This window comes from Centrocercus urophasianus, unplaced genomic scaffold, assembly GCF_019232065.1.
Source record: "Centrocercus urophasianus isolate 14NV4802_14NV808 unplaced genomic scaffold, USGS_Curo_1.0 seq_11, whole genome shotgun sequence".
NCBI classification, from domain to species: domain Eukaryota; kingdom Metazoa; phylum Chordata; class Aves; order Galliformes; family Phasianidae; genus Centrocercus; species Centrocercus urophasianus.
Window position 1 is genome coordinate 69,656,352 of NW_024884253.1, and position 14,437 is coordinate 69,670,788.

At 42.2% G+C, this 14,437-nt stretch overlaps 2 protein-coding genes across 4 annotated transcripts in view; one reads left to right on the top strand and one right to left on the bottom strand.

Annotated features, from left to right (window-relative positions):
• Positions 1-10,004: 10,004 nt before the first annotated feature.
• LOC122171574 lies at positions 10,005-13,301 on the bottom strand. Its single transcript, XM_042839257.1, has 3 exons — positions 12,471-13,301; positions 12,331-12,387; positions 10,005-11,850 (listed from the first exon to the last, which is right to left on the bottom strand). The coding sequence occupies exons 1-3, from the start codon at positions 13,299-13,301 to the stop codon at positions 11,719-11,721; spliced, it is 1,020 nt and encodes a 339-aa protein (XP_042695191.1). The 3' UTR covers positions 10,005-11,718.
• A 198-nt stretch (positions 13,302-13,499) lies between these two features.
• Positions 13,500-14,437, top strand: part of TRIO (trio Rho guanine nucleotide exchange factor) — a 224,023-nt gene continuing 223,085 nt past the window's right edge. For 2 of the 3 annotated variants that reach the window (XM_042808744.1, XM_042808745.1), the window contains exon 1: positions 13,575-13,620. Coding sequence is in view for 1 of the 3 variants with exons in the window: in XM_042808742.1 (XP_042664676.1) it covers positions 13,500-13,620 (121 nt within the window). In the remaining 2 variants the exon portion in view is untranslated. Of the gene's footprint in view, positions 13,621-14,437 lie in introns of all 3 variants that reach the window. The other variant, XM_042808742.1, reaches the window with a different exon arrangement.

Sequence of the window (14,437 nt, forward strand, 5' to 3'; positions counted from 1 at the left end):
TGCCCAGAGAGGTTGTGGATGCCCTGTCCCTGGAGGTGTTCAAGGCTGGATTGGCCTGGGCAGCCTGGTCTATATTAAATGTGGAGGTTTGTGGCCCTGCATGCGGCAGGGAGGTTGGAGATTCATGAACCTCGAGGCCCCTTCCAACCCTGGCCATTCTGTGATTCTGTGATTCCATTAAAACACTCCAGCTTTACAAAATGTTTTTATTTTCTACATGAAAAGTTCCTACATAAATTCCTTTGAAGGAGAAATGAAATCAATTACACAGTTTAGGGCGAAGAGAAATAGGTAAGCTGAGGCAAAGAAAAGAAGTCACTGTTGAATGTTTTTGTGCTGGCATTTGGTATGGGCAAGACTATATGCAAGAACCACCATTTTTTCCTGATTTATTAGTGATGTGAAAGAGAGTGACTAGTAAAATGTAAATGTTCACAAATGACATAGATTAATGCACGTACAGGGAGCCGTAAACATCTTAATTATGCATTTCATTCTGCAAAATTATAGGTCTAAAAGTACCTTCAGAGGTTGTCCAGTTCAGAGTGTTACCCCAAGGCAGGCAGACGTACATCTATTTCACTACTTATATTTATTTGCCTAACATTTTCCTAAAGGTATATTACAGACTTATGTCCATGCCTTTTTTTTTTTTTTTTTAATTTAATTCTAAACCTTTTTTATCTGTAATTATCAAACCAGAACTAAAAAATAATAAAATAAAAAGAAACTATGAGAATGTAAAACTTTATTCCCCCGTCAAGCTTAATGTAATAAATCCCCTTAAACTTTTAAGTGTAAGGTAAGAATATTATAAAAGTGAAATGAATATACTTGCTAGATGACCTTTTTAGATGGATTGACCACAACTCACAATTCAGACTAAAGTAAAATTATGCCACTAATGTATTTGCTGTTGATACAAGAACTTATTGAACACAGGAGACCGCCAGCTCAACAGGAACTTTGAAATCTATTCAGATTCTACTACATTATCTGCTACAAAAGGCAGAGAGGCAGTGGAGTCCATAGAAGACTAGCAGAATTGTTTAGAAGCACAGAAGACAGATATGGGAATGTATAGAAATAACTAAGTTCATGTAACATGCAGAGAATTATTAACTACAAATGGGATCAAAGTTTAATTTGATAAATGGAGAGAATGGAGAGACTAAGGACTTGTATCTCTCCTGTTTTCTTTAGTGTGAAAGGGGAAGAAAATAACAAATTTATGGATCTCAAATCATTTTAAAGTAGTATTTTGTGCCCTTGATGTTCTATGGCAGCAGGAGAAACTAAATTTACAGTAGGAAGAAAGTCTTTTGAAGTCAATGGATGTTGTTAACTAACTAATTAACAAACTAAATAAACAAATAGATAATGTTAAGGCACACAAGACTATTCCAGCTGTTTGAAGAATATGTGTGTCTGAAAGCTTGTCTGGCTTTTCCTGTTATACCAGTTCATCTGATCAAAGATACCACCTTTCTTACTGTGGTTTCCAATCAGTTTTCTATCACCTACAAGTACAATAGTCAGTTTGAACATTTCTTACAGGATAGTGACACTGCTGTTTAAAGGTTAACAGCATAGGGATATTGATAAAACTATTTATCTGCATTTGGTATTGCTCTCTGAAACAAAACAGAAGATGACGTTACAGATCAGCCTTTTCATTTTTTATGGCACATCCTATTTAGTGAATAGAGAAGAAACCTTTTCTTGTAATCATACCTCTAAGACTTCCAAAGACAGCAGTCACTGGAAAAAAAAACATAAACCCAGAGAATTCTGTCACTTATAACAGCTCATTTTATGGAAAAGAAAAATACCAGTTTGTTTCATGCTTATCCCAGCACAGCACTCTTCTTTTTCTCCTCACCTCCTTTCCTGTGCACTTGTTCAACTCATTCAGTAAGTCTGCTATGAAAAGTCTGCTGGCAGCCTTCTGAAGCAGTTCTGCATCTCCATGACCAGTATCCAGCTTCAGCTGTCACCTTACTCCTCCACGAGTATCACTCTGGTGAGTGGTTTTGTATTGTTTATTTACAGTGTTATGACTGGCCTTTTTCACAAAACCTCAGTATTAACTGAAGCAACATATCACTCTTTGGAATGTTTCCAATATTCAGTTTATTACCTAATTTACAATTATCTAAAAATCTTAGACGTATGAAAATATTAACACTTCTAAATACATGAAAATATCAAGGGGACATAAATATTTTCTGAAAAATAAATAACGTTGACCGTTTGATGGGAAACAATAATGCTTCTAAATTTATTGCAAGGAATAAGTGTGCCTCATGAATGAATGATGAAGGAGTTAATTCATTTCATTATGTACAAAAAAGAAAACTAGATTTGAATCCTGCCAAAGCAATTACAGTTGGAGAGAACTGATGGCTTAAAGCTAGTGCAGAAGAAATGGCATAAAAGGAAAAAATGCTAGATTACTCCCACTGTAATAAAAAAATTAGGAATGTATTCTCTGAAAAATTCCTTGTATAGATGTCTTTGTCAGCAAACACAGAAAATTATTTTGAATATTTAATTGTTGATACCATTCTTATGGAAAACCTTTAAAAAGTCCACCTGATGTCTTGAAAAGTCAGTGTAAGTATTTCCATCTTTTGATTGTATATATATTTTACATACATTTTAAACAGATTTGTTGTGTTAAGTAGTAGTTAACATTCATCAAATGCATGACAATATATGAAAGTGGAAAATGAAATCCATGATGCACAGAATTTGAGGGCTTGTGAGCAACTGTAGTCTTTGTAACAGATGCTAGTATGGAGTGAAATGATCAGAAATACTATTTTTTTCACATCAAAAGGATAAAGTACATGTTTTGACCCTTGCATGCTATGAAATATGGGAAGGGTAAACCAGTGAATTAGGCAAGTAAACAAACAAACAAACAAAAAAGGATTAAAAAATAAAATAAGTAAAGGACTTGATACTGCAGTTTTATCTAGGGATAAAATCCAGTTCTAGGGAACCTGGAGAAATCCCAGTCAACTGGAAGCTGGAAAATAAGGTCCCAGCTTTCAAGAATAAGAAAAAAGACCTTGCTAATTAGAGGCTTGTCAGTCGTACTTCAGTGCTTGAAAAAATCATGGACAAGATTTGTCCGAGGTTTTCAAGAAGAGTACTTGGAAGAGAATGTAGTCATTGGTGATAGACCAAATTGGGGAAAGTGCCATTTAACTAGTTTAATTTCCTTTCATGGTTAACCATAGTTATGTTTTTCATGGAGTCCTTCTGGACAAGATGCCCGGCATAAAGCTAGACAAAAACATAATGCAATGGGTGAAAACTCTGCTGATGGGTCAGTCTCAGAGATTTACAGTAAATGCAGTAATATCAGCCTGGTGACCAGCCACCAGCGGGGTTCCAGAGGGCTCTAATTTTGGGCCAGTTCTCTTTAATGTTTTCTCAAATTACTTAAGTGAAAAACTTGAAAGTACGTTAGTTGAGTAAGTGCAGACAACACTAAACAGAGAGGAACTGTTGACACCTCCAGGGTAGAGAAACCTTGCAGAGAGGTCTTGACAAACTAGGCGGCTGGGCAACCCCCAACCACACTAAGTGGTAGCCCTGGCTATACATACAGAGTGGGGGATGAGAGGCTGCAGAGCAGCCCTGTGGAAAGGGATCTTGGAGGTTCTGGCTGATGGCAAGCTGAATGTGAGGGAGTAGCATGCCCTGGCAGCCCAGAGAGCCAACCATACCTGGGGTGCACCAGGCCCAGCACTGCCAGCAGGGCGGGGACAGCGGCTGTCCCCTCTGCAGTGTGTTGTGCAGCCTCACCTCCAGCACTGCGTGCGGGTTGGGTGCACAGTGTAGGAAGGACATCAAGCTGTAGAGAGTGTCCAAAGGAGGGCTGTGAAGATATTGAAAGGTCTGAGGGCAAGATGTATGATTAACAGCTGAGATCCCTGTGTTTACTCAGCCCAGAACATAGGAGATTTTTTATTTTTTTTTTATTTTTACAAAATCTGTAGGTTTTGCAGGTTGTAACAGCAGTGGTATCGATTCACTGCTCAACCCAGCAATCAAAGTCTATGAAGAATGTTTTAAATGAGCACATGAAACTTGAATCAACACGTTACCTGAAATACCCAAGTATGGAAAAGTTGCTTTTATAAAGAAATTATTGCTTGTCACACAGTCTCCATAGTCTGATGAAGATGCTCAAATTTCATATTTGGCTAGAGGACATAAATTGGTCTAACACTTCACTGCACACTGCAATGGCAAGTATTCACATGAGCTGCTGTGTCTCCTTTGTTAAGGAGATACCTTCGTTAAGCCCTTGCAGACAAAACAAAACCTTAAACTGTGTACATTTCCAAACCTATTGCCTAAGTTTAGGGGAAACTGGGCCTAAACGGTTTGTAGGTCTCACACAGGAAATACCTGTATTAAGTGAAGCAGTAAATTGAAAAGAAATTCAAGGGCATAATTTAAATAGCAACATTTCAAGTAATTGCTTCCACATCGTTCATTAAGAAGTATTGATAATTTAAATTTTAATGTTTAGATGAAAATAAATTCTTAGTAAATGAACTGAGATAGATATCTGTATGGCATGTTACTTGTTCCTGATCTGGTTGCTAAATTCACTGTAAAAAAGCCATTTTCCAACTCTTATAAATGTGAAAGAAACACCTGGTGAAACCTTGAGCCTATATGCTAATAACAATGACGACAGGAGTGAATAGATGTAGCCTTTTACCTGTTAAAGAATTATTTTGGGTTGTTAATCTGCACCAATCATTTTAGCAAAACATAAGAATAGTATGTGTTTTACAAGTATGCCAAAGCCCAGAAGTTTGTGGGCATTTCCTGGGAGTGCTGCCAACTGAATACAGCTCTTGTCCACGTTATCTGCTCCTCATCTCTGAGAACTGGGAGGCAGTGATACACTGTAAGCCATACTGAGCATCTGATCTGTAAACTTGCCTCATGTACAAATCAAGAAGCCCTTTATCTTCCAGGTATCTATTCCAGAATGAGAGCATATACAGATAACATCTTTGGTCTTGTGTACTGACAAAGGGGCTAAGAACTGGAAGGACATGGGAACTGAAGCCCATCTGCATTTCTATCTTCAGAAACAGCAGCTGAGCTTCCGGAGGGAATGTGGAGCACCAAACAACTTTTTCAGGATCTGAATGGTCTGCCAGTTGCTGAACATCTTTAGAAGCAACTGGCTGTAACTGGAGTTAACATGCCAATAGCAGTATGTGCTGGATACCTTTCAGGGTGAATATCAAAAACTTGTCACTGTTGTGCCCAAGGGTTCCACTCTAATTAGCCGGTTCAATTGAAAATAGGAAACTGGGTCTACCAATTAGATTAGCTGCTAAATAGAAAAGAGAAGAAAGGGAGCACGTGAGGGGCAAAATGCTGGCAAGCAGTTGCATTTTGCTCAATTAGCTTACTGTGATATATTGGAGAAAAAGAAATACACCAAGCAGGAAGGAAAAGAAGAGAGGGTTTGTCTTCCGATTGAAAAATTGGAGAGGACATAAAAAATAAAAACAATTTATTTACTGTTCTCTGCCTACTGAACATTGCTGCAGCTGCTGCTTTTCTGCTGCTGAAAGCCAAGTGGCTGCCCAGGCACGGCAAGGAATTCGACCTTCTCAGCATGAATAAAGGAAACACTAGGAAACTTTGTTCCACGTTGGTCAGTTCTTTCCCACTGTAGCAGCTCCTGGGAGGAGGCAAGCTCCTAGGAGATGGCAATTCATGATCTCTCACTAATTCTCACTAATTCACTAAGATAAATTAATGTCGGGAATAACATCTGTTGCTACTGCCTAGTGAACAGTATAACCAACTAGGATGACAATTTTGGCTGGTTGATATGAAGGAATAATAAATTCTCACCTAGAAGCTGACCTCCTAAAATAAAACCATTCTCTTACTGATCTGACACATCACAGTTTATGCATAGAGATCACAAGCAATAGTGAAATAAATGTTGCAAGAGGAGAGGAATATACAAAAATAACCAATCTGGAGACAAAGAACTGATAAAAACAAAGGAATGGAGAAATCATTATACATGTACGTATTTAAAAATAAATAAATCAAACTGTTAACTGTGGCTTTGATACCAGAAATCACCTGGGACAACAGCTGGTGGTGATGGGGTACCATCTGTGGATCTCAACAAGCCTCTTCAGGAGTTTGAAAGCCTTTTTCTGAGCAAATCCATTATTTCTGAATGAAACAAATCCTAGGGATCTGTCTGTATACTCATACAGTCTAGTTAAAAACATTCGCCTCACTGCAGCAGAACAACCTTGACTGAAAATCCCGTGTTTTGAAAGCGGCTCTTTGTTGAACTCTCAAGTGAACCTGGAAAATCTTGAGGTCCAGCTGTAAATCTTACCTAACTTACACTCTTTGCCTTTCAAAGCAGTGAAGTCAGCAGGCAGTGAATGCATTTGGGGAAACATCAACCTATGAAGACTCCAGTCATACAAAACCAGCAAATGCAGTAGGCTCATAGGTTCCTATGAAAACTAATTCACTAGGACCACGTGCAAAACTATTGTAAATATGCATACATATTTTTTAAATTGGAAGTTTTTAAATGGCTCAAACTGAAACTTGGTTCTGTGCACAGAAAATAATTTGGTTTGTTTGTTGCAAAAGGAGTTACTCACATTTCTTCAGTCCCTGTTAGAAGATACTGATTGACAGAAGTGATACAGACATAGGCATCCAAGATGTTTTCCAATCTGGGCAACTCTAAAACAGCATGCTGATGAAGACACATGAATGCAAGTACACAAGTGGAAAACTGATTTAAATGATCTCTTCTGGAAGATAATTCCTGAAGCAGGATGCCATTTGTTTCATTCTTCACTTTTGATTGACTCTTCTGTTTGTCTGCATTCGTAGTTCACAATTCTATTTTATGTATGGCCTTCCTGTGCTACTTTGTGCCTGTTCTTGCACACTATTTTGACAGCTGATTGCAAGCAAGCACGTAAAATTAACAATTACTGTTTAAGAAGAAGGATAACTGTTTTCTAGACTTTGGATTGCTTTGATACTAAGGGAACAGTTTTCTCACAGGTGTAGTAATGGGGTGTGTCTACAAGTTTGGTATAAGAAAGGGACATACAACTGCCTGCTAATCTGTTGGCAATCACCAACATAATAGCTTAGATTAATCGATGAGCTATTTTTGAGCCTTCATCATCATGATACAAAGCCAGTCTTCTCTGAAGCCAGTCATGGTCATAAGTCTTTAACTGTTTCAGTCCATCCAAATTGCTGGAGCCTGATTTCTTAACTTAAAACTTATGAAGACTTGCAATAGGATGGTTTTCCTTGTAAAGATTAATATGTGAGTTGATAGAACATGGAATTCAGCAAGAAGAGGACAATGTTGAATTTTTCTCTGAGCTTTTTTTCATGAAATGCTGTTAAAGCTGAAGAAAGACTGAGTAGACATACTTAACATCAACTAAGAGGACCACATATACTGTTGCCAGTCTCTTTATCCAGAAAAAAAAAAAAAATCCAACAAAAAAAAAAAAAAACAACAAAACAAACCAAACCTCAACCACATCTCTCTTATTTTAATTACTTGGAGGCATACCCTAATCAAAAATTAAAAATTCAGGGATAAACACACTGGTATACAAATGTTAAGTGATCAACAAAATGCAGATTTACATGTTGATATATTGTGAAGTGAGAAGCGCACTGCAGGATGTTCAAATGAAAACTGCTTTACAAACAGAACAGGAACCCATGCTACCTTGAGTATAACTGATTAAAAAGGGGAAGAAAACCACCTGTAGACTCATTAGCATGCATTGTCCTACTATTAGGATTTGTGGACATGATCCAGCCACAAAGTGGTCTTACAATGAATCTACATGTTTTTTTCAGCAAATAAGTTTAATTCTTTCAGCAAGGCTCTGAAGCAGTACGCACATTTCTACCTAAGAAATCTTGGACATGTAGGAAAGTACAATTTGAAAGAGCAAGGTAGCCTAAATGTTAATGCTAATGACTGAAAATCTGAAATTAGAGTGTGCATGTGTGTCCATTTACATATATGCATACTTCCTTAGTGTAAGAACGAGCATTTTTTAAGATGTAAACAGCAAAGGCAATGGAATGTCTTGTCTGAGATGGAGCCAAATGGCTCAGCTGCCAATAATTGTACAATAATGCAGAATTATGAGCGCCTAAGTGTAAAAAGCAAAACCAACACCTCATTAGGCTGAGGTTAGTCAACAGATGGCACATAGACCACCAATAGTCATAAAAACATCAGATGAGTGGTATAATTTCTACACATAACAGAAGTGTCCTTGACATTGACAAGTCAGTACATGCCATGTAGCAGTACTGGGAGCTGGATTTTTATAGAGATATCACATCACTGAAGTGGTAAGAATTAAAAACAAACAAACAAACAAACAAACAAAAAGTAGTTTGGCTATAAATAAAATCAGGATGGTTAACTTTTTTGGTAAATGACATGCAAAAACACAAAAATTGGTCCATAGGTTATTAAAAACTTGCTTCATCCCCTGCTGAAGATTTGACAGTCATGGACACACAAGCAGGCAAACTTCACTTGTAGTGGCCATCAAATTCTGGTCAGATAAAGTTTTCAACTTAATTGCACTAAACCTATCCTTTCAGGCATTAAGAGTACCTATGAAATATTATGCTCTGGTATGTGCCAGCAGTGCTGCTCTAAGTTTCTAAGAAATGTAGGAATGCTAAATTCTTATCAGTGGAAATAAATGAAAAATATTTTCAAGTACACTGGCAACATACTGCACAGATGATAGATAGTTCATCTATTATCAGATACCAAAAAAAGTCTGTTTTTCAGAAAAGTAGAAAACTGATAAAGAGTCAAAAGCTGAAGTTTCAAAAACTCATGAAATTTATAGAATCATAGAATGGCCTGGGTTGAAAAAGGACCACAGTAATCATCTAGTTTCAACCCCCCTGCTATATGCAGGATCGCCAACCACCGGACCAGGCTGCCCAGAGCCACATCCAGCCTGGCCTTGAATTCCTCCAGGGATGGGGCATCCACAACCTCCTTGAGCAGTCAAGTTGTTCCAGTGCATCACCACCCTCTGTGTGAAAAAATTCCTCCTAATATCTAACCTAAACCTCCCCTGACTCAGTTTAAGACCATTCCCCCTTGTCCTATCACCATTTACCATAAACATACTATAAGGGGACCACATAGACTTATTAGTACCCAAGGCAACTGCAGTGCACTTTCAAAAAGACATGGAGGCTACTGCAGAAAATGCGGAGATAATAATTGTAACTGTTAGAAAATGGCTTAGTGCAAATCTGCAGATAACAAAGATGCATCTTGGGCTTGGAGAAAAATCTGAAGTTGACAAATGTTTCTATAACTCAAGAGCAATGTAGATAAGAACCCAGATAGCAACTTGGAGGTGCTACACATTAATAACTTTGGTTGCTTTCCTTAGCTGTTACAAACTTGAAAGAAGCCTTGTCATCCCAAAAACACAATAACAACTGGTATGGCATTCTCTGCTAACTTTTCACAAGCACTTCTGCATTATAGATTCATTTGGAACCTGCCAAAAGCCTGCTACAGAAAAATATTAGTAAGAAGCAGTTCATAGGGGCTGGCTAGGTTGAAGGGAAGTTCACATATATTTTCCTTTAAAATGTCCAAGTGGAACTCTCGTCCTCACACTGTCTCAGTCTGTTTTAGTTTGTAAAATAAAAGTGGGTAGTAAAATTTGAGAATGACTGTGAGAAGTGAACTCTACTGCAAAAAACTGGCTGTTGACTCCTTTTTCCTTCCCATAATTGAAGGCTTTTTTTTATTCTGAGCAATGAGACAACTCTGACCACGCAGACAGATCAGTGTTATCTCCTGTCTGATGCTCATCCAAATGAAGGAGTTCCAAGTTTACTTTTGAAAGCTTGCAAATATCAGTGACTTAAAATCAAGCTGTTGCTCTTCTTTATTTATTGTCTTACAAAAACGAGGCAGTCTTTGTCTTCATTAAACAGACAGCAAACAGTGAAGGAAAAGAACTTGTGCAATATCCAGCTTCCATATTCCTTAGGGCTGAAACATGAGGTGATGTGGTACTTCTTGATCTGGATACTGTATATGCTTCTTTCTTCACAAGAGATCTCTTGGCCTGGAATAAAGACCTTTGTGCATTGATATAACGGTTTTAGAATGACTGCTCAACACACATGAAAAATATAGGACATACAAATGAAACAATACATATTTTACAGCTTTTATCTTTCTCAGGTGTAAATATTTTGGAACAACTTCCATAAAATAAAATGTCTTTATATATATATGTGTGTGTGAGTGAGTGCGTGTGTACATTCACAAAATAGATTATTTCAACTTATTTAATAAAAAAACCTGGTAAGTAATTAAAAAAAAAAAAAAGAGTCTCTCAGTCAATATTGATGTTTAGCAGGTCACAGCAGCCTTAAAATCTTCTATTAAACAAGAGCATTTTTCTTCTACTGAGTTTACCACTGTAATTGGTGCAAAGACAATTGCTGACTGAGAAAAACTGAGAGAAGCAAAGTTGGAGCTGAGGGTGAAGAACAAGGCTATTCTATAATGCCAGGCTTCCAATGTATGCAAACTCACACAACTTCTCCATATGCAACATTCTTCACATAGACAATTCATACTCTCCCCTCATCTTCCTGGGAAGCCTAATATTATCATGAAAAACTGGACTAAGAAACTTGATTCCCTGAAGTCACAATATTAAAACCTTGTGCATGATATACGTACTTAATTAAAAGTGTTTAGTAACTCAACCAGAATATCATTTTCCTATCTTTATCAATTTAATTTATTCTTCAGTAAATGTTGTATCATGAATGTAAGCACAAACACAACTACTGCTATGGTCCTTCTGAGCACTGCAAAGGTTATGAATGCATTTGGCTGTTGAAGGTATCTCTGTGAGGACCGCCTCTAGTGCAGGTAAAGAATGTAAAGTGCAACCACTTGATATCAATCAATGCATGAAACAAAATCCTCAAAGCTGGGAACTGTTCCAGATTCCCCAGTTTTGTATAGATGAGAGGCTCTTCCGGAGGGAGGCATGGCTCAGGTACCCATGTAGTAAACAATAGAAGCATCTTCTGCTATTCAGCAGGTAGAGACAATAGTGGAAGGACAAACTTCAGTCACACAGCCTTCAAAATTTTTCAAACAGGCCTTGGCTTTCCAGCAGCCACTGGCAATCAATTGTGCAGTTTGTCGGATGAACAACAAGGTGGGAAAAAAAAAAAAAACCACCACAGAACAAACAAACAAAAAGGCCGCATCCCCTTTTCAAATAGCTGATGGACAGAACAGTCTTTCAAAGCCACCAGTGGCATAACTGACCTCAAATGACAATCTACAACATCTACAACATTATTAATTAATTTCCATAATTGCACATAATAACAGTCAATTTAAATCCTGAAAACAAATAATTTTGAGTACCACCTTGCTCTGAAGAAACTAAGAGGTTGAATTATGGAATTTCCAGGATATCCATTTTTTCTTTATTCATTATATTAACCCTTTTCATTCACTGATCTCATTGTCTTTCATCTCATGCAGTTTATTCTGTGCTGGTGTAGAATATTATCCAATTCCTGCTCCCAGGTCTGCTTCTGGCTTGCTCAGGAGCAGAAGCATTTATTCCAGTTGGTTTCTGCTTGATGGCTGCTGCTAGGCCAGCTAGAAAGGAATTCACGTTGCAACTGCTTCTGCCAGCGGGATGCTAATTTGAAACATTTTCCTGTGCCCACAGCCTGAAAGAAAAACATTAAAAAAATTCTTTTCAGTCAAACTAATCTCATCTCTGTAGGAGAAATTAGGGTAAGGATGGTTGCACAAAAGCTTTTTCAGCAAGCTGTACAACCTGAACTTAACACAAACCTTGGAAAAACATGGTCCACATCACCTGTCTGTGATAAACTAACAAAGCCACATTTTCTCTTAAGTTATCTTTGCTTTAACACTTATCAAAGGCTCAAGAATCTAATTCTTGAAGCCATATGATTTTCAGCTGAACATAGCAATGTTTCCTATGATTTACTACAAGCGTTTGAGAACTGTTCTTCAGTTTTATCAGTTCCTGAAGGTGCTCAGCAGCCTTCTTCAACACTCTTCCTCCAACTTCTCCTTCAGATAACTTTACTGTGGTAGTGCAACATGAGGACCACTGCTGCACCAGGACATGCTTTAACCAGGCACTCAATTGCACTTTCTATCACGACCTGTTTGCTTACTTTATGTTCATTTGACTTGTCCACGATACAAAGTATCTTGATGTTTCCTTGACATAACTGAAAAAAATAAATAGTCACAATAAATGTGTTATTTGAAAATGACTTCATAGAATCAAAGAATGACTCAGGAAAGAGTGGACCTCAAAGATTATCATCTCCAACCCCCTGCTGTGGACAGGGATGCCTCCCACCGGACCAGGTTGCCCCGGGCCCCATCCAATCCACGTCCTCCATTCGTGTCCGAGCCGTGAGAGCCGACTCACAACGAAGGAACACAGCACTCCCGCCCGCTGGGCGCTGCGTCGTGTGCCGCGCCCGGTCCTCCCGTGGATCCGACCCCTAACAGCCGTCTCCCTGCGATCCTCAGCTCGACCTGCCCACAACCACAAGCCTGCAACAGGCGCTGCGAGAAGAGGGGGAAGCCGAAAGCGGCTAAAAATAAAAGGATGACATAATCCAACCCGCAGACCCCGCCTGGCTCTCGGTGACCGCCGGGACGGACCCCGCACCCCCACCCGGCCGCAGCCAATAGGGAGCGGTTTCGGCAGCAGCACAGCCGTGGTGCCGCCCCCTCCCGACCACTGCCGGACGGAGCCGGAGATTCCCGAGCTTTTCTCCCCCCCGCCGCCCTTGTTTCTCGGGCGGGGTCGCGCTTCCTCTCCCGGTTCCCCTCCCAGGCAAGATGGAGGACGGCAGCTGCTGCGGCCACCGGCACCGCCGTGGTTAGCGCAGCCGCTCGGAGGAAGGGGAAAAAAAAAAAAAAGAAGAGGCTGGGAGCATCCCTTTCTCCTCCCCCCGACTCCGCGCTGCGCTGACTGCTGGCCCTCCCCATGCCGTCCTCCTCCTCCTCCTCCTCCTCCTCCCGCAATTGTCTGCGCTCCGGCTGCCGCCCGCCCGCACGCCCCGGCTCGCTGCATGCACACGCCGCCTCCTAGGTGGCTGCGGGGGGTGGGCGCTCCCGGCGCTGCCATTCCGCGCATACCTTCATGTCCCTGCGGCCGGCGGCAGCCGCCCCCGCCGCGCATCGCTCGCCCGCTCCGCTCCGGCTGCCGCCCTGAGAGCCGCGCCCGCGCCGAGGTGAAGGCGGCGGCGGCCGCACAGGGGAGCGGGGCGGCGGAGGTGGCGGCGGCGGGTCTCAGCCGGAGGAAGCGCCGCCGCGCGCCGCAGCCATGAGCAGCGCCGCCACCGCCGCCTCCACCGCCGCGGCCAGCACGGCCGGCAGCGGCGGGGGAGAAGGGGCCGAGGAGGCGGCCAAGGACTCGGCGGACATCGCGGCGTTCTTCCGATCTGGTGAGCGGGGCGGCGGCGGCCGGGGAGCGGCTTTGTCAGGTGCCCTGTGGCGCCCAGGTGGCGGCCGCGTGGGGCCCCGCGTGTCGCGGGCGCTCCGCGGAGCCGGATGCTACCCCGAGGCGGTGCCGCCGGTGACAGGTGCGGCTCTGGGCGGGGGGCTGCGCACGGCGGCCGGCCCGCTACAGGAGCCGGGGCCGAGGCCAGGGCAGCCCTGGCTCCCGAGGGAGGTAAAGAAAACGCGGGGAAGGGGGGGGGGGGGGGGGACGACGAGGGGGCGGCGTGCCGCAGGGCTGCGGGCTCCGGGCGAGAGGGAGGTGACGCGGCTTTGAAAGGCGGCGGGAGGGGGGAACGAGCCGCTCCGGCGATCTCTGCCCGCGCCCTCGGGAGGCCCTCCCGCTGCGCCGAGCCGTTGACAGGCCGCCGGGATCAAACATGGAGGCCGCTGCCTCGCTCCGTGCTCGGCCCGGCACGCAGCCGTCCTCAGGGAGGGAGGGACGGAAGGAGGGGGCTGCCCGCACGGTGTCCCCGGTAATGGCGGCTCCGCGCCCCCCGGGCAGCCCCCGGGCGGGGCGGGAGGGCCGGGCCGGGCGCTCGCTGCCTTCGGCTGCCTAAAAAGGAGCGGCGTGCGGGGAAAATGCAGACTCACCGGCCGAGAGATGGGGGATCGCCGCCTCGGCGTGTGAAAATAAAGATGACGGCTGTAATAGTAATGAGAATAATAAAAGCCGCGTTAATGTGGTTTTTAAGGGAAGTCCGTGACGGAAGTGGGATGCGCAATCAGCGCCGTTTGCTTGAAGGAGGATGGAGGGAGGAGGTG